The sequence below is a fragment of the Pseudophryne corroboree genome, chromosome 12 (genome assembly GCF_028390025.1).
Source record: "Pseudophryne corroboree isolate aPseCor3 chromosome 12, aPseCor3.hap2, whole genome shotgun sequence".
NCBI lineage: Eukaryota > Metazoa > Chordata > Amphibia > Anura > Myobatrachidae > Pseudophryne > Pseudophryne corroboree.
The window spans coordinates 25955653-25979265 of NC_086455.1; the positions used below are offsets into that span (position 1 = coordinate 25955653).

Genomic DNA, 23613 nt, shown 5'->3' on the forward strand with positions numbered 1-23613 from the left:
TTCGTGGTGCAAAACTGTCATTATCAGTTTCAGACGCTGCCGTTTGGATTGTCCACGGCACCTCGGGTCTTTACCAAGGTAATGGCCGAAATGATGATTCTTCTGCGAAGAAGAGGCGTATTAATTATCCCTTACTTGGACGATCTCCTGATAAGGGCAAGGTCCAGAGAACAGCTGGAGGACGGAGTAGCACTAACCCAAGTAGTGCTGCAACAACACGGGTGGATTCTGAATTTTCCAAAATCTCAGTTGACCCCGACAACACGTCTGCTGTTCCTGGGAATGATTCTGGACACGGTTCAGAAAAAGGTGTTTCTTCCGGAGGAGAAAGCCAAGGAGTTATCCGAACTTGTCAGGAACCTCCTAAAACCAGGAAAAGTGTCTGTGCATCAATGCACAAGAGTCCTGGGAAAGATGGTGGCTTCTTACGAAGCAATCCCATTCGGCAGATTCCACGCACGAACTTTTCAGTGGGATCTGCTGGACAAATGGTCCGGATCGCATCTGCAGATGCATCAGCGGATAACCTTACCGACACGGACAAGGGTGTCTCTTCTGTGGTGGTTGCAGAGTGCTCATCTGTTAGAAGGCCGCAGATTCGGCATACAGGACTGGGTCCTGGTGACCACGGATGCCAGTCTGAGAGGCTGGGGAGCGGTCACACAGGGAAGAAACTTCCAGGGAGTATGGTCAAGCCTGGAGATGTCTCTTCACATAAATATACTGGAGCTAAGAGCGATTTACAATGCTCTAAGCCTGGCAAAACCCCTGCTTCAGGGTCAGCCGGTGTTGATCCAGTCGGACAACATCACGGCAGTCGCCCACGTAAACAGACAGGGCGGCACAAGAAGCAGGAGAGCAATGACAGAAGCTGCAAGGATTCTTCGCTGGGCGGAAGATCATGTGATAGCACTGTCAGCAGTGTTCATTCCGGGAGTGGACAACTGGGAAGCAGACTTCCTCAGCAGACACGATCTACACCCGGGAGAGTGGGGACTTCATCCAGAAGTCTTCCACATGATTGTGAACCGTTTGGAAAAACCAAAAGGTGGATATGATGGCGTCTCGCCTCAACAAAAAACTGGACAGGTATTGCGCCAGGTCAAGAGACCCTCAGGCAATAGCTGTGGACGCTCTGGTAACACCGTGGGTGTTCCAGTCAGTGTATGTGTTTCCTCCTCTGCCTCTCATACCCAAAGTACTGAGAATTATACGGCAAAGGGGAGTAAGAACGATACTCGTGGCTCCGGATTGGCCAAGAAGAACTTGGTACCCGGAACTTCAGGAGATGCTCACGGAAAATCCGTGGCCTCTACCTCTAAGGCGGGACCTGATTCAGCAGGGACCGTGTCTATTCCAAGACTTACCGCGGCTGCGTTTGACGGCGTGGCGGTTGAACGCCGAATTCTAAGGGAAAAAGGCATTCCGGAAGAGGTCATTCCTACACTGGTTAAAGCCAGGAAGGAGGTGACTGCACAACATTATCACCGCATTTGGAGAAAATATGTTGCGTGGTGTGAGGCCAGGAAGGTCCCCACGGAGGAATTTCAACTGGGTCGATTCCTGCATTTCCTACAAACAGGATTGTCTATGGGCCTCAAATTGGGGTCCATTAAGGTTCAAATTTCGGCCCTGTCGATTTTCTTCCAGAAAGAATTGGCTTCAGTTCCTGAAGTCCAGACTTTTGTTAAAGGAGTACTACATATACAGCCAGTGGCGGAACAAGCAAGCGGTGGGCCCAGGTGCAACAAAATGCTTTGGCCCCCCCATCCCATCCAAGTCCACCCCATGGGCAGTGCGCGCCGTAGGCGCGCGCAAAAATACATAGTGGCGTGGCTTCGTGGGGAAGGGGTGTGTCCACAAAATAATACCAATTCATAAAACGGTGCACAGTAGTCTCCATTCTTCAAATTACGCCGCACAGTAGCACCACTACACCAGGTAGAGACCCTTTTACGCCTTACAGCGAACAGATTCCCCTTTTTACACATAACGGCAGACAGCGTGCACTTTTTACACATAACGGCAGACAGCGTGCCCTCGTTACACATAGCGGCAGACAGCATACACTTTTTACACAATGGCAGACAGCGTGCCCTCGTTACACATAGCGGCAGACAGCGTGCCCTCATTACACATAGCGGCAGACAGCGTGCACTTTTTACACATTACGGCAGACAGCGTCCCCATTTTACACATTACGGCAGACAGCGTCCCCATTTTACACATTACGGCAGACACCATACACTTTTACACATAACGGCAGATAGCGTGCCCTTTTTACACATTACGGCAGGCAGATTCTACCTTTTTACACATAGCGGCAGGCAGATTCCCCATTTTTATACATAGCGGCAGGCAGATTCCCCATTTTTATACATAGCGGCAGGCAGATTCCCCATTTTTACACATTGCGGCAGGCAGATTCCCCATTTTTACATTGCGGCAGGCAGATCCCCCATTTTTACACATTGCGGCAGGCAGATCCCCCATTTTTACATTGCGGCAGGCAGATCCCCCATTTTTACACATTGCGGCAGGCAGATTCCCCATTTTTACATTGCGGCAGGCAGATCCCCCATTTTTACACATTGCGGCAGGCAGATTCCCCATTTTTACATTGCGGCAGGCAGATTCCCCATTTTTACATTGCGGCAGGCAGATTCCCCATTTTTTACATTGCGGCAGGCAGATTCCCCATTTTTATACATAGCGGCAGGCAGTCCCCCCTTTTTACACATTGCGGCAGGCAGTCCCAACAAATAAAAAAAGAAAGAAAGAAAGAAAGAAAGAAAGAAAGAAAGAAAGAAAGAAAGAAAGAAAGAAAGAAAGAAAGAAAGAAAGAAGGAAGAATTATACTTACCCTCTCTGTTGGCTCAGGCTCCTCGGTGCAGCTTCCCGGGCAGTAGAGAAGAAGGAGGAGGGAGGTGAAGGAGGGAGCCGCAGCAGCGCTGTGTTACTGGTGGAGGCGCTGCTGCTGCTGCTGCCCCTCTGCTTCCCTATAGGCTGTTCTCAGAGACAGCCTATAGTGAAGCAGAGGAGCAGCAGCAGCAGCGCCTCCACCAGTAACAAAGCGCTGCTGCGGCTCTCTCCTTCACTGAGAGACTGTGACCTGTTTGTATATGAGGGAGGGAGGGACGGACCCTCCTCCCTCCTTCGTGTGCGGGTGGCCAGAATCGTTCCTTATGACGGGCGGGTCACGGGAGCGCTGGTGTGCGGCTGCGGCATGACATACAATGAGTCATTGTGACTCATTCATGTAATGCCGGCCGGCGGCTGTGGGCCCTTGAGTGCGGCGGGGCCCCAGTGCAATGCACTGCCTGCCCCGCCAGTAGTTCCGCCCCTGTATACAGCCCCCGGTGGTGCCCCCTGTGGCTCCGTGGGACCTTAATGTAGTTTTGGATTTTCTCAAATCCCATTGGTTTGAGCCACTCAAATCGGTGGATTTGAAATATCTTACATGGAAGGTAACCATGCTATTGGCCCTGGCTTCAGCCAGGAGAGTGTCAGAATTGGCGGCTTTATCGTATAAAAGCCCATATCTGATTTTCCATTCGGACAGGGCAGAACTGCGGACGCGTCCTCATTTTCTGCCTAAGGTGGTGTCAGCGTTTCACCTGAACCAGCCTATTGTGGTGCCTGCGGCTACTAGCGATTTGGAGGATTCCAAGTTGCTGGACGTAGTCAGGGCATTGAGAATATATATTTCAAGGACGGCTGGAGTCAGAAAATCTGACTCGCTGTTTATACTGTATGCACCCAACAAGCTGGGTGCTCCTGCTTCTAAGCAGACGATTGCTCGTTGGATTTGTAGCACAATTCAACTTGCACATTCTGTGGCAGGCCTGCCACAGCCTGAATCTGTCAAGGCCCATTCCACAAGGAAGGTGGGCTCATCCTGGGCGGCTGCCCGAGGGGTCTCGGCATTGCAACTCTGCCGAGCAGCTACGTGGTCGGGGGAGAACACGTTTGTAAAATTCTACAAATTTGATACCCTGGCTAAAGAGGACCTGGAGTTCTCTCATTCGGTGCTGCAGAGTCATCCGCACTCTCCCGCCCGTTTGGGAGCTTTGGTATAATCCCCATGGTCCTGACGGAGTCCCCAGCATCCACTAGGACGTCAGAGAAAATAAGATTTTACTTACCGATAAATCTATTTCTCGTAGTCCGTAGTGGATGCTGGGCGCCCATCCCAAGTGCGGATTGTCTGCAATACTTGTACATAGTTATTGTTACAAAAAAATCGGGTTGTTATTGTTGTGAGCCGTCTGTTCAGAGGCTCCTACGTTTGTCATACTGTTAACTGGGTTCAGATCACAAGTTGTACGGTGTGATTGGTGTGGCTGGTATGAGCCTTACCCGGGATTCAAAATCCTTCCTTATTGTGTACGCTCGTCCGGGCACAGTATCCTAACTGAGGCTTGGAGGAGGGTCATAGGGGGAGGAGCCAGTGCACACCACCTGATCCTAAAGCTTTATTTTTGTGCCCTGTCTCCTGCGGAGCCGCTGATCCCCATGGTCCTGACGGAGTCCCCAGCATCCACTACGGACTACGAGAAATAGATTTATCAGTAAGTAAAATCTTATTTTCTGCTTTGCATCTATGTTTCACAACCTTTTTAAGAACAGCGCCACCTTGTGTTCATAACACAGTAGAACCCATCTTTAGAATTTCCATACTGAACGCATTCTCTTATTTCATGTACGAGCGGTGCTGTAAACAAGCTAAGAGCAAATTCCAAATAATTGTTATAAAGAATACAACTGAAAGAGACTATTCCATTTAGATCAGATCTGTAGATAGCAATTTACTGGGAAGTAACCACTGTAACCTGACTGCAGCTTCCAGACCAATGTGTTTCGCAGGGGACAGAGCACAGGAGGTACAAATCTTCACCAAGAAACATATTGCAAACACAACACAAGAGCCAGAGGTGGAATTACCATTAGTGCAGCAGGTGCATTGCACCAGGGCCCCTGAGGACTAAGGGGCCCAGTGCTGCACAGACCAGCAAGGAGTTATCTATTGTGATATGATCTCATAATATGTGTCAGCCAGTAATGAATACACCTGTACACCAGCTAGGAGATCTGGAAAACATGCACTGCTTGGGGTTCCTAAGGACTGGAGTTTGCATATGCTGATCTAGGACATCATGCTGTAACATAGCCGTGTAGTTATTATGCAACCTCGTGACTAATACCCCTTTCAGACCGCCTATAGCGGGTCGCACGCGGGAGCCGTAAAAAGGTGCTTCCAAAGTGCGACCCGCCAGAGCCCCTTTCATTCCGCTGTCCACCAACCCGGCATATTGCCGAGTTGGTGACATCAGTGGTGACTTGTGCGGGGACGGCACTTAGTGATCAGATAATCTCCAAATGCGGCCGTCCATACAGTGAGAACAGGAAACAGGTCGCATCGACCTGGCTTTCCCGTTCACACAGCACAGCGATCCGGATTGAACACGTGTTTAACCCTGATCGCTACCCGAGTTGAAATACCGGGTCGCTCGAACCAGACTATTTCAACAGGCCCCTTTCAGACCGCACAGCAACACGGGTTATGTGCGCTCATGTGCAATAACCAGTGTTGTTTATTGAGAGATCTCTACACAGGACATGCGAACACCCTCTGAGGTTAGAGGAGAGAACATTTCATATCCAACGAAGGAAGGGGTTCTTCACAGTAAGGGCAGTAAGGATTTGGAATTCTCTGCCAGAGAAGGTAGTAATGGCGGACTCAGTCAATATGTTTAAAAATGGATTAGAAAAATTCCTAACTGAAAAGATATCCAAGGATACAGCATTTAACTCGGGATACGGTCATTAGGTCGACACCACTTAAACTAGGTACACTATACAATTATTTGGCAGATTATCTGCCAGATCTGGCTGGTTGGAATGAAAATCTTGTAATGGATGAAAGCAAACGACAATCGACCATTTGCTCCCAAACACTGGAAAACGGACAAAAACAGTCGTTCATCCAAGTTGGTTAAAATTGTATTTTGTTCGTTTTCAAGTGTTTGGGAGCAAATGGTGGATTGTCATTTGCTCTCATCCATTACCAGATTTTCATTCCAACCAGCAAGATCTGACAGATAATCTGCCAGATAATTGTATAGGGTGTATCTAGCTTTAGGTCGACAGGGTCACTAGGTCAACATGTACTAGGTTGACACTTCAAAAGGTTGCAGTAGTTTTTTTTTTTTAAATTAAATCTTAACTTTTTCATACTTTACGATCCACGTGGACTACAATTGGGAACGGTAACCTGCGCCGAGGCGCAGCGGTAGCGTAGCGAGGCACCTTGCCCAAAGCATGCCGAGCTAAGCTTTCCATGCGAGGGATCACGGTGCACTAATTGGGGTTCCCAGTCACTTTACGAAGAAAACTACACCACAAAAAAGTTAAAAAAAAACATGTCGACCTTTTGACCCGTCGACCTAATGACCATGTCGAACTAGTGACCCTGTCGACCAATAGTGGTCGACCTAACGACTGTCGACCTAAGTTGTGTCGACCCAACAACCCATACCCTTTAAAACAAATGTAATTTAGTATGATAGCATTAGAAGTGTGCATTCTAGTTGTAGACTAGACTAAAAACAGTCTTCACTTGAGTAATTAGGGATGAGCCTATGGTTACAAACAGAATAGTGTAGGATTTTTAATGCAGGTTGAACTCGATGGACAACTTCTCTTTTTTCAACCTTATTTACTATGTTACTATGGGGCAGATGTATTAAGCCTGGAGAAGTGATAAAGCAGTGATAAATGCAAGGTGATACGGCATCAGCCAATCAGCTCCAATATGTAAATGAACAGTTAGGAGCTGATTGGCTGGTGCGTTATCACCTTCCACTTACCACTGCTTTATCACTTCTCCAGGCTTAATACATCTGCCCCTATGTTACAAGCTGGTGGTCTGAAAGGGGTATAACTGAATTTGCCCCTTAAGAGTTAGGAGAAAACCCACCTAAAAGAGTGTACATTTGCACATTGAAAATTATGCAGCAAAGCAAGGGGTAAATACTTCCATATTACACACAAATACTGGGACACCTTACTCCATCCCAACCACAAACCTGTCTGCACATTGTAAATCCCTACAATACCTAAAGTACAACATAGCTTTGCCAAGGCACAACAATTGCCATCTTTAGCCAAATATATTACGAATTATAAATGAAGTTCAATTTGGATTATTTGTCTTTTTTATTGCATTTTCTCTGCATGCACAGTGTGGCTCCATATAAATAAAAGTATACATATATATATATATATATATATATATACTCAATAAATTGCATAAAATATCAGAGGTGCTATCTTAGCATAAGCACTGTTTGAACAAATAATTAGTGTAAAATCTAATTCTTTATTACTTCAAAAAGGGAAAATGTTAGGATAATGTCTACATCATGAATACGATGTGCAATATACCAGTACGTATAAATAAATTGTATTTATATAGTAACCGCATACTAAAGAGAATGTTCAACAAAAAGTTCAAACCCTGGAAAACACCAAAACTTAGCAAGAAATCATGCTATATAAGTGGTAGAAATGTTGTACTTATACATTCAATCGTTATAACAATACAAACCAAAGTTTTCCAAGGAACTCTATATTGTAACAATTAGAATACAAATATAATGAAAAGCAAAAATAAAAAAAGTATACAAAAAGAAAGAAAAGATTTTGGAATCTCATTTAAATTCTTCACAAGTACGTTGTACATATTTACTCAGGATGCTAAATACTTCTCCCAACGAAAGTATAACCCGGGTTTTGTTGAAATAAAACAGATGTGCAGAATTGTCTTTTAAATATAAGTCTTGTGTTAATAATTAAAGCTTTGGTTTTACAATAGAGAAGTTTAGTCATTAAGATTCCTAAGCTTTTTTAAAATGCTTAGAATTATAGTGCGCACGCATATCTTTTCTCAAATTAAACTTTGCCCCACACACTCCGCAAGTGTACAGGTGGATATCCATATGCTGTTCAAGAAGGTTGTTATTCGGGAAGATCTGAAAGCAAATTTGACATATAGTTTCTCCTGCCGATAAATGGGAGATCATGTGACGCACATGGTCGTGTTTTCGAAAATTGCCTTGGTCGCACATGGAGCAAACATATCTAGCCATGCCCGTGTGCATATCATTATGCAGCCTGAGTTGGCGCTCCCGTAAAAACTGCTTCCCACAAGTCTGGCATGAAAACTGTTTTTCCTTGGTGTGTACAGTGTAATGTTCCCTTAGATGACAGCGCTGGTAAAAGCCTTTACCACATATATCGCAAAAGTGTTTCCTTCGGTGATCTCGATCAGTCTCATCAGAAACGGAACTCCTGTAGACTTCATGATCGAAACATTGAGACATATGTTCTACCACCAGGTTCTCAGACTCAAAGCGCTGCCCGCAATTAGGACAGCGGTAAGGGCAGGAGGAATGCTTATAAACTTGTTTTGGAATGTTGCTTTCATTGACATCATCCCACATGTCCACCAGTACCTCTCCCCCTGCAGATGACTCTTCCATACCATCTTCAAAGTGCATTCTCTCATCAACATTCCTTGCATCATCCTCCAGTTGCTCCTGAGGTCCACCACATCTCTGGGCATGCTCCTGCAACTGTCTACCTTTCACAAGAATTTGGCCACACTTTCCACATGCACATATATTTTCTATATGCTTGGACAAGTAATGAGATGAGAGGTCATGCTCTGTGATGGTCAAACCACAGAGGTCACACACCATATCGGAAGTAGACTCACTGGCCATACCTCCACTTCGATTCATGAAGGCAACATCTTTTCTGCATCCTGGCTGCAAATTCATAGATAATTTCTCACTCATACTTTGGTTGTATTGTTCTCGGAGATAGTAAGCACCAACAGGCTCGTCAGGCTCGTCTTCTAAGTCATCTATGTCAGATGATTCAAAATAATCTTTATCAGAGATTTTCACAATATTAATATCATCCATTTCTACAATGGAGTTCTCGTCAGACTCGATTTTTATAATTACTGGGTTTTTCTCACTAGTGTCTATGATTGAGTTTTTCAACGTAGTGGACAGGTCTTTTGTACTTGTGGAAGACAAGCTTTCCTCCACGGATTGACTTGAGTCTACTTTATTTGTACTGTCATGGGTTGGAGAAAACTTTGAGACGGGTGATTCGCTCCCACTTTGGCTCTGCTCGTTGCCAGTCTGTTCTTGGTTCTGGAAAAAATGCCTATTGGTGCAGGTTTGAGAGTGCTCATCCAAAAGCTTTTCACAACTGAACACAAATCCACAGCTCTCGCAAGTGTAGCTCCGCCCAAAGCGCCTGGTTCCACGCTCCCTTGTGTTAGACACTTTTGGGGGAGGCGTTTTCTTGCAGGTGTTCTGCATCTGTTTACGGAATGTGAGAGGCACAATGCTGTTAGCTTGTTTTTCGTGCACAGTATTTACAGATAAGGCCGGCTCGGATGTCCACCTACTTGGTTCCTCTTCACTCTTCGCCAAGGGTCCTTCATACATCCGGACACCAAAAACCATTTTATTGCTCAGACTACTAGATGCAGAAGAGGAACATTTGATAGAGGAATCTATATCCTGAATATCTTCCAAGCAATCAGGGACAACATACAGCTGCAGGTAACTCATGGCGTGTTTCAGCTGTTCAAAATTCTCCGGAGCGTTCAAGATTTTACCCAAGTACATAAACTGCAATATGAGATCAAAACATTCCGCGCTGATCTTTGTGTTGGTAAGGTTGATTTGTGCCACCGTGTGCTGATGGTTTATAAACATCATCTTAAAATAAGAACTGCAAGCTGCAAGGACGGCCTTGTGAGCTTGGAAGTATATGTCATTGATGGAGACCGAACAGTCACAGAGGAATCCCCATTCTCTCTGGTTGTAGAGCTGCTGGAGCACATAACTACAATGGCTTGCCTTTCCCATCATATTGGTTTTTCAACAGTGCCTTTAAGGAAAGAAAAAAAAAACATAGTTTATTTATTATTTATTATCATTTATCTATACAGCGCAGGTGTTCCGCAGCGCTTTACAAAGATTGTTCAGTAGCTTTTAGAACAACCTTCAGCAGCAATAACTATCTGAATTGTACTCTATTTCGTGTGATGTGCTTTCTAAGCGGCTGTGCACATTTCTGCCTTTTACGGTAGGTAGTACATTGCAAGTTTCCCTGCGCATCTCTGTGGGGTGTGAGGTAAAACTTCTGATGATAGCTACTACAGATGGGTCCACGTTTATCTTGGCCTTTAATAAGATTAACGGAGACTGGGTGGTCAGACTTAATCCCCTACTGTAATGATTTAATCCCCTGCTGTATTGTTCTCTGTATTGTATTGCAACTGAGAACAATAGATGAAGAGTTTATGTAAATAAACCATGGTGTGCCTAGTTGCAGCAAAGAAGCCAAGATAACTGTGGATCTATCTGTATGTGCCGTTCTGGAACAACACAACTCGGCTATTATACAGACTTGAATCTGCTCCTTATACTGTTTTGGAAATTTTGACGTGCTACTATTACCAACACCAGTCTAAAGGTAGGTACACACTAGGCAATGTGCTCAGTGAGCGACATCGCCTAGTGTTTCCCCTCCCGGGGCCACCCGACGGTAGGTATACACACTGTGCGATATCGCTAGCGATATTGCACAGTGACATCATGCCGTGTCCGGAGCATGTAGCTTTGGACGATGAGTCCAAATTGAGCTGCATGCACGGGCGAGACCGAAGGTCGTTAATGTCCCATGGGGCCTCGGCGGCTGCGTCCAGTGCCAGATACTGGGAAGATTTTCTCTGAATTTACAATTCAGGAATATGTATTTCAACATGGGTACTATGTTTATGTCACAAAGAGAACCCACCTGTGTACTGTGTACTCAGCTTCGTGGCAGTTCATCACTCACCTATCCTGCAGGACAGGTTTTCCTGAAGTGCTTTGCATATTGGAAACTACAAGTCTCAGGATGGAGATAAAGTCCCAACCAACCAGCTCCTAACTACCATTTTTCAAACACAGCCTGTGACATGGTAGCTAGGAGCTGATTGGCTGGTACTTTATCTCCATCCAAGGCTTAGTAAATAGAACCCTGAGTCTATTCTGAGTGGTATGTACGAGTAAAGGACGCCTGTTTCTGATTCATCTCTTGCACCTAGCGTAGACCTGGTGCAAGTGCCGATATGGATGGTTGTGGCGACTGGCGTAAAATCAATGGCTGGCTAGCACATAATCTCACATTACCTTAAGGTAGTAAATCTGGCTTTTGCGTCTCCCTGCATATACAGCAACTTTGCCTGCGACTCAGAATCAGCCACTACTGTCTTAACCGACTTCTTCAAATCCTCATCCAGGGTTGGCTGGTTTAAACCACCTTGGTTTAAAGTTAAACCATGGTTTAAACCAAATTTGTTTGTTTTTTAAACCAGTTCTTTTTTTTTTATATGCTGTGACTACAGGCACAACACCGTGACTTCTTAAAAAAAGCCTATTGTAAGGGAATCCCTGGTATTATTCCACATTCTTGTTGCTTGTGGTCTTCATCTAAGTAAGCTGAACAGATGCAGTAAATCACACACACAACAAAGATATAGGGAGGTGAATCAGATAAGAGAGCTGCTAAATCTGCTTAGCATCAAGCTTCTCCCCCAACATTCCCATAGGACAGGAAAAAAACCACAATTAACAATCACAGTCTTAAAAGAGTAAACAACACCAACACATTAAACAGGCAATACACAGAAAAACACCTCATGGTTTAATCTTCATGTTAACTTCAATTCAACACCCAATGTATTTCCCATTATTGAACAACTTCTGACTGCTTAATCATCTTCAGCTAGTGTAGAAAGATTTTTTTCTTCTTTTGGTTTAGTTCATTCGAAGCTTCGAAAAACAGATTGGGAACTGAAGAGGCATCTAAACTAGTGTATTTCTTCAAAATATTTAATGCCAGTGACATATCCAGTGCTAATGCCCAACTCCTTTTTTTGTGTTTGTGCGTTTCTCTGAAAAGTACTTTTCCATGTTTTAATTATATTTAGTCTAAAATTGGTTTTATTGAAAGACTTCAAATAAATCATATCAAAGCCTAATAACTTTGGATTGTTAATGTTAGAAAGCATTAAAACATGGTTGATCAAGGTTTTTAATACATAGCAATGTTTCACAGTATTATAACAAACAGGATAAAAAAAAAAAATTTCATTAAAACATTAATGCAAAAAAATAATTGGTTTCAACCAAAAAAAGCGTTTTGTTTTGTTTTTGTTTGTTTTTTAAACCTGTTTTTTCCAATCCTGCCTCATCCTCATCCTGGTGGGTAATAAAACAAAACTTATATATAAATTATATTTCATAATAACGCAAATACCTGCCACTTTTATTTTGGGATATCTGGAAGAAAGATCAACTTACCACACTTTAGCAATTTGGATTTCCTGTATGCTCTATTGCTATACCTGTTCTGGAGGAACCCACACAGCAATATCAGGAGATACGAAGGCATACATCCTCTGACCATTATTTTGAACTCACTTTTAGTTCATTATGAAGATGTTTTGAGTGATAAATTAAATAAACACCAACATCTCCATACAAAATGATAATATATAGTGTCCTCTCTTTATAACACTACCCTCGCATACCATAATGCAATGGTTCCCAAACTCGGTCCTTAACCATTTGCCTGGCAAGGTCGCATCAGATGTGACCACAACAGCAAGTGCCTTATTAATATTATTATTATCCTTTATTTATATGGTACCACGAGGTATCCGCAGCGCTCAATTACAGAGTTATAAATGAAAAATCAAAACAGGACAATAGTGACTTACAGTTGAAGACATTATAGGACAAGTATAGGGTAAATAAATACTCACATAAGTATGAGAGTGGCAGAAACCGTGGGATTAGGTGCAGTCGAGGATGTTTAAGTAAGAGAAGGAAAAGCACATGAGGGCTGAGGGCCCTGCTCGTGAGAGTTCACATTCTAAAGGGGAGGGGCAGACAGGAGTTGCACAGATGGGGTAGACAGTGAGCATGGAACAGAGGGTTAGGATGAGACTAGGCTGGGATTGGGGAAGAAGTGGGTCTTATCTGACCGACCAGGATGCAGTTAAATTACCGGCTGCCGGGATCCCGGCGGTCAGGAGACCGAAGTCGTAATCCCGACAGCCGGCGAAATGCCACCAGTCAGTATCCCGACCAAAGCCCAGAGGGGGAATGGCCTAAGTCTAGATAGACTAGACTTAGGCCGACAGTGTCTAGATCGACCACTATTGGTCGAGAGAAAGTAGGTCAACATGGTTTCTAGGTCGACAGGTACTCTAGGTCAACATGAAAAAAGGTCAACATGAGGTTTTTTTATTTATTTTGTGTCGTTTTCATTGTAGAGTGACCGGGAACCCCAATTAGTGCACCGTGTCTCCTCGCATGACAAGCGAAGGCAAGGTGCCTCGCTTCGCTCGCCATGCTTCGGGCATGGTGCCCCACTGTTTACCATTCCCGATTGTAGTCCACGTGGATCGTAAAGTACGAAAAAGTTAAAAAAACAGAAAAAAAATTGTGAAAAACTCATGTCGACCTAGAGTCCCTGTTGAACTAGAAACTATGTCGACCTACTTACTGTCGACCAATAGTGGTCGACCTAGACATTGTCGCCCTAATTCTTGTCGACCTAGAGACCGGATCCCAGGGGGAATATAATAGAATGGCTCGCTACGCTCACCACTGGGCCTGTATCGTGGCGAGTGTACAAGCCCGCGAGGGAACACGCTGCGCTCACCACCGGGATTCCGGCTGTCGGGATTACGGTGCCGGTCTCCTGCCCACCGGTATTATATACCAGACCCATCTAACCTGGTCGCACAGGATGCGACCAGTCAGATACACAGTGTTTGCAGCTGCAGGGAAGAGAAACTTCCCTCTGCTGCCGCTCTCAGAGAGACCGGAAGGTCCCTCTGCCTTCCCGCATCTTCCCCCAGTGTTTGCCGTGCTGCCGATCATTGCTGATTGGTCAGCATGGCAGGACCCCCACCCAGTGGCTGGAGACAATAGCAGCCGTTGGAAAAGTGTTAAAGTAACCCCCCCAAGCCCTCCCTGTGTACCTGGCGGCTGTCCCAGCTGTTAAAATTAAAGTCACGATGGTCACAATGTTTCTGATGGTGCTGACCGATGTTCTGTTGTTTTTTTTACATTTTCTTTACAAATATAACAAAAAATGTTTTATTTTTTTTTAACAGAATTATTTTGGATAAGGTTAAATACATGTTCTTCACTTAATTAACTAAAAAAAAAACGACAATTTCTGAGTATTCTATGGAGCCGTGTGACGGGGGGAGTGAAGTAACTTCACTCCCCCCGTCACTAACCCCCCCCCCGCCACCGGGTCGCCCGTATCCGCCGTCGGGCAGCTCGGCCAATGTGTAGAGCCCTTAACAGTTCAAGTTTTAAGGATATCCATGACTGAGCACAGATATCTAAATCAAATTGATTGAGGTACTACTAACTAAGCCACCTGTAATCTAGCATGGATATCCTCAAACCATGGACTATTTGGGTACCCCGAGGACAGATGGGTAGATGTATGAAGCAGTGAAAAAGTGGAGAAGTGAGCCAGTGGAGAAGTTACCCATGGCAGCCAATCAGCTCTGGAGTAACATTTATCAAGTGCACTCCATAATTTTTTTTAGATAGCAGCAGATTGGTTGCTACGGACAACTTCTTCAGCATCCCGTCCATCGGCAAATTATACTGATCCCGAATACTGTACATGGTGTTGGAAGTATTTATTATTACATTTTATTTTATAAAGTCGCCACACGCGTTTTGCAGCGCCGTACAAAGGACAGTACAGGGAGACAAATCGTAGCATTACAGTAAATAAATAACAGAAATAGAGTACAGGTAACAGAGAGCACCACACGTTCTCAAGACATAATACAGCTAAGATGTAAGTAGTGAGGGAGTGATCATCGTACTACTAGGAGCTGGCGGCCATAGATGGAGATGAGCGTTTACCAGCAGGAGAGAAAGCAGGTAAAGATGGCCGCCGAGTAGGGGAGAGCTGCGAGTGAAATGTGTCGAGAAGAGGACTTAGATAAGAGGAAAGAGGGCCCTGCTCTCAAGAGCTAACAATCTAGTGGGGAGGGGCGACAGACAGATGACATGAGGTGCAAGCACGCGGGAGGTAGCCTGATGGCAGTATGTAAGCAAAGCTGAGATGTTCAAGGCATGAGGCAGAATGTCAAAAATAGTTTTACTATTATGGAATGAAGGTCAGCAATAGGCACAAAGCATTTTTTATTATTATGTTTTGCATTTTAGATAACCAGAGAGAGAAAAAATACAGAAAAAAAATTCATTGTGCAGTTGGTAATACAGGAAATGGCTTTAATGCTGTGGAATGTCCCTGGAAAATGGGGGGGGGGGGGGGGGAGCTGTGGGCAACTATTCATACATCTCAGGTTTATTCTAAGCAGTCACTTGCAGCCCCCAGAGCCGGTGCAGCCCTATATATACACTGCTAGTAACACAGGTATAGCAGGAAGGGGGTGAGTCTGTTGTGTTCATCCTCCAGGACTGGCCTGCTGCTGTCATCCTGTGAAGTCACATCCCCCCACACAGCCAATGGCAGAGCTCCTGTGAGTTGCAAGTTGCGAGCCTCCACGGCCTGTCAATCAAAGGCACGGCCCAAGAATTCGCTCAATCTGTTCTCTAGATCCCGCATAGTGTGTGCATCACCGCATATCAGCAGCAGCAATGCGAAGTGCATGATGAAACACAGTACAGGAGACTTGCACCAGACTGCCAATGCTGCATGTGCACTGCCCAGGCCACATATACAGATTATATCACACAAATGCAAATACATGTAATCAGTGTGCAGAAGGGGCTCTATGCACTCACCTTGCCTGTGTACCAGGGCTGCATGCAAACAGGGCTGTTCTGGGGCCAGCGGCACGGGCTGGAAGACCCTCCTGCAATGCCAGTGTGTTAGTACCCGAATACTGGCGATAGGTGGCACGCCGGGGTACCTCTGCGGCAAAACACCCCCACTACTGCCTGACAGCAGCCCCAGAAATCTGACTCAGCCTCCACCGGCTCCCTTGTCCCTCCCTGCCCCGGGAGCATTGAGGGGAAGGGGAGGCTACTCCGAGCTCCTTCCGTCTCACTCTGCACTGATTGTGGACGCCACCTGCTGGCCATATGATTTACTGGCAGTGTAGTGTATAGGAAGAGAGCCACATACTGTGTATAGCCTGGATCTGCATGATCAATGTTAGTACTATAGTTACTATGTCATATTAAGGATAGGACAGGCTTGTGCTTACCTGCTTGTGATTATAGGCCCTCATTCCGAGTTGATCGGTCGCAAGGCGAATTTAGCAGAGTTACACACGCTAAGCCGCCGCCTACTGGGAGTGAATCTTAGCTTCTTAAAATTGCGACCGATGTATTCGCAATATTGCGATTACTAACTACTTAGCAGTTTCAGAGTAGCTTCAGACTTACTCTGCCTGTGCGATCATTTCAGTGCTTGTCGTTCCTGGTTGACGTCACAAACACACCCAGCGTTCGCCCAGGCACTCCCACCGTTTCCCCGGCCACTCCTGCGTTTTTTCCGGAAACGGTAGCGTTTTCAGCCACACGCCCCTGAAACGCCGTGTTTCCGCCCAGTAACACCCATTTCCTGTCAATCACATTACGATCGCCGGAGCGAAGAAAAAGCCGTGAGTAAAATTACTTTCTTCATAGTAAAGTTACTTGGCGCAGTCGCAGTGCGAACATTGCGCATGCGTACTAAGCGGATTTTCACTGCGATGCGATGAAAAATACCGAGCGAACAACTCGGAATGAGGGCCATAAAGCCTTGCAGTCTGAGCACCACTAAGCAGTCAATACGTTTTACTGGCATATTATATATCTGAAGGGTGTACTATTACCTCTTGCCTAGAGCCGTAACTAGACCTCTTGGTGCCCTGTGCCACCAAAATAATTGGTGCCCTCACCCCCCACTCATACCCACTCATAATCCACAGAGGGACAGTGTGTGCCAAAACGCGTGGACCACAAATATAGGAGTATGGCTTTGCAGGAAGGGGCGTGGTCACAGAACAGTAACAAATCACATTACACCGCACAGGTGTCCGTTATTCAAATTCCATCATACAGTAGTGTCCGTTATTCACATTACAAAACACAGTAGAGCCCCTTATATACATTATGCCACACAGTAGAGCCCCTTATACACATTACACCACAGCACAGCTCCTTATACCTCAGTAAAGCCCCTTATACATGTTACGCCCCACAATAGAGTCACTTATACACGTTACGCCATACAATAAAGCCCCTTATACATGTTACTCAAACAAAAAGGGATGAGGCCAATGGTAGTGCGCTAAGAGATGTGCAGCTAGACAAATCTATACCAATAGAGAGGATTCCTCAACACCCCCACCACAAAATGCAAAGAGAAAACAATAGGCAAGACTTATCCAGCGCTACTGTCTAGATGACATCATCATGGGAATTATCCTGGAATATTCCTCTGGTCAATGGGATTAAGTCTAGATGAACCCAAAAGCAAGAAAAAATTTGTATAGTGATGTACAATTTTTAATCAGCATAAAATCACTATACAAGTAAAATCACAATAATACAAATGAAATCTTAGTAGTTGCTCCACACTTTTAAAAAGGATCGCCTAAGTGGCTGCGATATATGAAATTACCAGAGAAAATGTGAACTGATGCCTCAGTTCGTCAACAGCGTGTAAAAGGTGAGTCCCGGGCACACACAGGTCTTACTCGCGCTGTATGGAATTCCCTGGATCCACTGTTCACAGTCACCCTCTGCGTCCAGTAAGCAAACCCCCGACGCGTTTCTACCCCGGTGCTGGGGTCTTTTTCAAGGAGTCCTGGAAATGTGTCACATATATATACATATATATACACTGCTCAAAAAAATAAAGGGAACACTAAAATAACACATCCTAGATCTGAATGAATGAAATATTCTTATTAAATACTTTGTTCTTTACATAGTTGAATGTGCGGAGAACAAAATCACACAAAAATGATCAATGGAAAACAAATTAATTAACCCATGGAGGTCTGGATTTGGAGTCTCCCTCAAAATTAAAGTGGAAAAACACACTACAGGCTGATCCAACTTTGATGTAATGTCCTTAAAACAAGTCAAAATGAGGCTCAGTAGTGTGTGTGGCCTCCACGTGCCTGTATGATCTCCCTACAACCCACACAAGTGGCTCAGGAAGTGCAGCTCATCCCGGATGGCACATCAATGCGAGCTGTGGCAAGAAGGTTTGCTGTGTCTGTCAGCGTAGTGTCCAGAGCATGGAGGCGCTACCAGGAGACAGGCCAGTACATCTGGAGATGTGGAGGAGGCCGTAGGAGGGCAACAACCCAGCAGCAGGACCGCTACCTCCGCCTTTGTGCAAGGAGGAACAGGAGGAGCACTGCCGGAACCCTGCAAAATGACCTCCAGCAAGCCACAAATGTGCATGTGTCTACTCAAACGATCAGAAACAGACTCCATAAGGGTGGTATGAGGGCCCAACTTACACTTGTGGGGGTTGTGCTTACATCTCAACACCGTGCAGGACGTTTGGCATTTGCCAGAGAACACCAAGATTGGCAAATTCCCCACTGGCGCTCTGTGCTCTTCACAGATGAAAGCATGTTCTCACTGAGCACATGTGACAGACATGACAGAGTCTGGAGACGCCAAGGAGAACGTTCTGCTGCCTGCAACATCCTCCAGCATGACCGGTTTGGCAGTGGGTCAGTAATGGTGTGGGGTGGCATTTCTCTGGGGGGCCGCACAGCCCTCCATGTGCTCGCCAGAGGTAGCCTGACTGCCATTAGGTACCGAGATGAGATCCTCAGCCCCCTTGTGAGACCATATGCTGGTGCGGTTGGCCCTGGGTTCCTCCTAATGCAAGACAATGCTAGACCTCATGTGGCTGGAGTGTGTCAGCAGTTCCTGCAAGACGAAGGCATTGATGCTATGGACTGGCCCGACTGTTCCCCAGACCTGAATCCAATTGAGCACATCTGGGACATTATGTCTAGCTCCATCCACCAATGCCACGTTGCACCACAGACTGTCCAGGAGTTGCCGGATGCTTTAGTCCAGGTCTGGGAGGAGATCCCTCAGGAGACCATCCGCCACCTCATCAGGAGCATGCCCAGGCATTGTAGGGAGGTCATACAGGCACGTGGAGGCCACACACACTACTGAGCCTCATTTTGAATTGTTTTAAGGACATTACATCAAAGTTGGATCAGCCTGTAGTGTGTTTCTCCACTTTAATTTTGAGGGTGACTCCAAATCCAGACCTCCATGGGTTAATAAATTTGATTTCCATTGATAATTTTTGTGTGATTTTGTTGTCAGCACATTCAACTATGTAAAGAACAAAGTATTTAATAAGAATATTTCATTCATTCAGATCTAGGATGTGTTATTTTAGTGATCCCTTTATTTTTTGAGCAGTGTATATATATATATATATACAGGTTGAGTATCCCTTATCCAAAATGCTTGGGACCAGAGGTATTTTGGATATTGGATTTTTCCGTATTTTGGAATAATTGCATACCATAATGAGATATCATGGTGATGGAACCCAAGTCTAAGCACAGAATGCATTTATGTTTCATATACACCTTATACACACAGCCTGAAGGTCATTTTAGCCAATATTTTTTATAACTTTGTGCATTAAACAAAGTGTGTCTACATTCACACAATTCATTTATGTTTCATATACACCTTATACACACACAGCATGAAGGTCATTTAATACAATATTTTTAATAACTTTATGTATTAAACAAAGTTTGCGTACATTGAGCCATCAAAAAACAAAGGTTTCACTATCTCACTCTCACTCAAAAAAGTCCGTATTTCGGAATATTCCGTATTTCGGAATATTTGGATATGGGATACTCAACCTGTATATAGATATAGATATATATAGATATATATCTATAAACATTGGGAACAGGCTTTCTCCTGAGGCTCTTAACTTCATAATTACCATTTTTTAAGATAAAGCTGATAATAATTTAGATTTAAAGGTTGGCTGATGACTGTGACGGAAAAGGGAAGGCATTCACTCAGCACTATGGAATAGCCCAAGTATATTATCATGTAACTGGAAATCCCACTGCATACTAATATATGCACATCATTTATTGATAACATATAGAATTACAATGTGTCTTTTCACACCTTTATCAGGGAGTAAAAAGGAGATTTATGGTAGACGTACCATAGTTAAATCTCTTTCTGCGAGGTACACTGGGTTCCACAGGGAATACATTGGGGTGTAGAGTTGGATCTTGATCCAGAGGCACCAACAGGCTAAACCTTTGACTGTTCCCAGGATGCATTGCATGGCCTCCTCTATAACCCGGCCTCCGGACACTGGAGCTCAGTGTCGTTAACCAGTCCAATGCAGGAACAGGCAAGAGAGAAGACAGATGTTGGTCACATAGAACCACATTCTCACAACAGGAGAAAGGACCAGCGGCTAATGCCATACAAACCCAAAGAAGCTAAGTGCGTCAGAGTGGGCGCCCTGTGGAACCCAGTGTACCTCGCAGAAAGAGATTTAACTATGGTAAGTCTACCATAAATCTCAATTTCTGCAGCGTGGTACACTGTGTTACACAGGGAATACATCGGGGATGTCCTAAAGCAGTTCCTCATGGGAGGGGACGCACCGCAACGGGCACAAGAACCTGGCATCCAAAGGAAGCATCCTATGAGGCGGAAGTATCAAAGGCATAAAACCTAATCAACGTGTTCACGGAGGACCACGTAGCCGCCTTGCACAATTGTTCAGTGGACGCGCCTCTGCGGGCCACCCAAGAAGGTCCAACAGACTGACTAGAATGGGCTTTGATAGCAGCAGGAGCTGGAAGACCAACCTATGCATAAGCTTGTGCAATCACCATTCTAATCCATCTGGCCAAGGTTTGCCTATTTGCAGGCCAGCCACATTTGTAAAAACCAAAAAGTACAAAAAGGGTATCGGACCTCATGAGAGAGGCTGTCCTCTACACGTAAATACGGAGAGCCTGTACCACATCCAAAGACCGCTCTTTGGAGGACAAACCAGAAGAGATAAAAGCCGGAACCACAATCTCTTGGTTAAGATGAAAAGATGACACCACCTTAGGTAAATAACCAGGGCGAGATCGAAGAACTGCATGGTCACGGTGAAAGATCAGAAAGGGCGGACGACAGTACAAAGCTCCTAAGTCTGAAACTCTCCTAGCAGAGGCAATAGCCAGCAGAAACACGACCTTAAGCGTAAGATATTTAAGGTCCACAGACTCAAGAGGTTCAAATGGAGACTCTTGTAGGGCATTCAAGTCAACAGACAGATCCCATGGAGCTACAGGAGGGACATAGGGAGGCTGAATCCGTGAAACGCCTTGAGTGAAAGTATGAACATCAGGAATAGACGCAATCTTCCTCTGAAACCACACTGGCAAGGCAGAAATATGAACCTTGAGGGAGGTCAGACGAAGGCCTAAGTCTAGGCCTTGTTGCAGAATAGCCAAGTCTGGAAGTTCTGAAATTGTAAGCATCGGAATTCTTAGCAGCACACCAGGTGAAGTAAGAATTCCAGACCCTGTAATACATTTTTGCAGAAGCCGGGTTGTGGGCCTTCAACATTGTTTGGATAACCGCCTTGGAGAATCCTTTGGCCCTCAGAAGTGAAGCTTCAAGAGCCACGCCATCAAAGCCAGTCTGCCCAGGTCCGGGTAAACACAAGGGCTTTGAACGAGGAGGTCTGGGTGTTGAGGAAGTAGAAGAGGACGCTCAATCGATAGACCCTGCAGGTCTAAGAACCAATGTCGTCTGGCCCACGCTGGAGCAACTAGAAGTAGCATTCCTCCTTCTTGCTTGAACTTCCAAAGTACCCTGGCCAGAAGAGACACTGGAGGGAACACGTACGGCAGCTGAAAGTTCCATGGAATTGCCAGTGCATCCATGAACGCTGCTTGAGGATCCCTTGACCTTGATCCAAAGACCAGATCTACATCTGTTAGACCCCACTTGTCCACTAGGAGTTGAAAGACTTCCGGATGAAGACTCTACTCTCCAGCGTGCACGTCCTCTCGACTGAGGAAATCCGCTTCCCAGTTGAGGACTCCGGGAATGAACACCGCCAATATTGCTGGCAGATGGCACTCCGCCCAACAAAGGATTTCTGATACTTCCGTCATTGCCATGCGGCTTTGAGTGCCGCCTTGGTGATCTATGTATGCCACCGTGGTGACGTTGTCTGACTGTACTTGAACAGGCCTGTTCCGTATCAGAGGCAGGGCAAGCGTCAACACATTGAACACTGCCCGCAATTCTAGAATGTTTATCGGGAGGAGAGATTCCTCCTTGGTCCACCGACCCTGGAGAGAGTGTTGCTCTAGTACAGCGCTCAAACCCCGCAGACTGGCGTCAGTTGTCAGTAGGACCTAGTTGGAGATCCAGAAGGGACGGCCCCTGCTCAACTGTTGGTCCTGTAGCCACCAGCACTGTATCAGACGAACCTCCGGAGTCTAGGAGATCATTTGAGACCTCATCCGATGGGGCAGGCTGTCCCACTTGTCAAGGATCAACCGCTGCAGAGGGCAGGAATGAAATTGAGCGTATTCTACCATGTCGAAAGCCGACACCATGAGGCCTAGTACTTGCATTGCCGAGTGTATCGACACTCTTGGACTAGAAAGGAAGTATCTGATCCTGTCCTGAAGCTTTAGGACTTTCTCTGGAGACAGAAAGTCTTTTGCTGTGTGTGTTCAGCAGTGCTCCCTGATGCACCATGCTCCGAGCAGGGACCAGCGGGGACTTTTTCCAGTTGATGAGCCACCCGTGGACTTGTAGGAATTGGACCGTCAGTTCCAGATGACTGAGGAAAACATCTTGAGAGTTCGCCAGGATCAGCAAGTCGTCCAGATACGGCAGGATCCTGATTCCCTGAGAGCTTAGAAGGGCCGTCATCACGGCCATGACCTTGGTGAAGATCTGAGGGGCGGTGGCCAGTCCAAATGGCAGAGTCTGGAATTGATAATGTAGATTGCCACTAGCAAACCACAAATATTGCTGATGCGATATGGCAATAGGTATATGCATGTAAGCATCCTGTATGTCCAGGGATACCATATAGTTTTCGGGTTCCATGGCCAGTACAATAGAGCGCAAAGATTCCATAAGGAATCTGGACACTCTCACAAATTTGTTCAATGATTTGAGGTTGAGTATAGGCCGGAAGGACCCATTGGGTTTCGGGACTAGAAACAGGGTTGAATAATGTCCCCTGCCTCTCTGGGACAGAGGTACCGGCACTACCACTCATGTGTCCAGTACGGATCGCACAACCAGGTGTAGAGCTTGCGCTTTCAACTGATCAGAAGAAATAACCGTTGTGCAGAAATGGCGAAGGGGACGTCTCTTGAAAGAGACAATGTACCCGTGATAGTCAACTTCCCGCACACAGGCGTCTAAAGTGCCTTAACCAGACCTGGGCGAATTGCAGAAGTCGGCCTCC

General features: G+C 45.5%; 1 protein-coding gene across 3 annotated transcripts in view; it reads right to left on the minus strand.

The window, feature by feature from the left end:
• Positions 1 to 7614: 7614 nt before the first annotated feature.
• ZBTB1 (zinc finger and BTB domain containing 1) overlaps positions 7615 to 23613 on the minus strand; it is a 46728-nt gene continuing 30729 nt past the window's right edge. The window contains exons 1-2 of one of the 3 annotated variants that reach the window (XM_063947223.1): positions 15930 to 16243; positions 7615 to 9975 (exon numbers count right to left, since the gene is read on the minus strand). In XM_063947223.1, the coding sequence (XP_063803293.1) occupies positions 7899 to 9956 (2058 nt within the window). In that variant the 5' untranslated portion in view covers positions 9957 to 9975; positions 15930 to 16243 and the 3' untranslated portion in view covers positions 7615 to 7898. Of the gene's footprint in view, positions 9976 to 15506; positions 15702 to 15929; positions 16244 to 23613 lie in introns of those variants that run through there. The other 2 variants (XM_063947225.1, XM_063947224.1) reach the window with 2 other exon arrangements.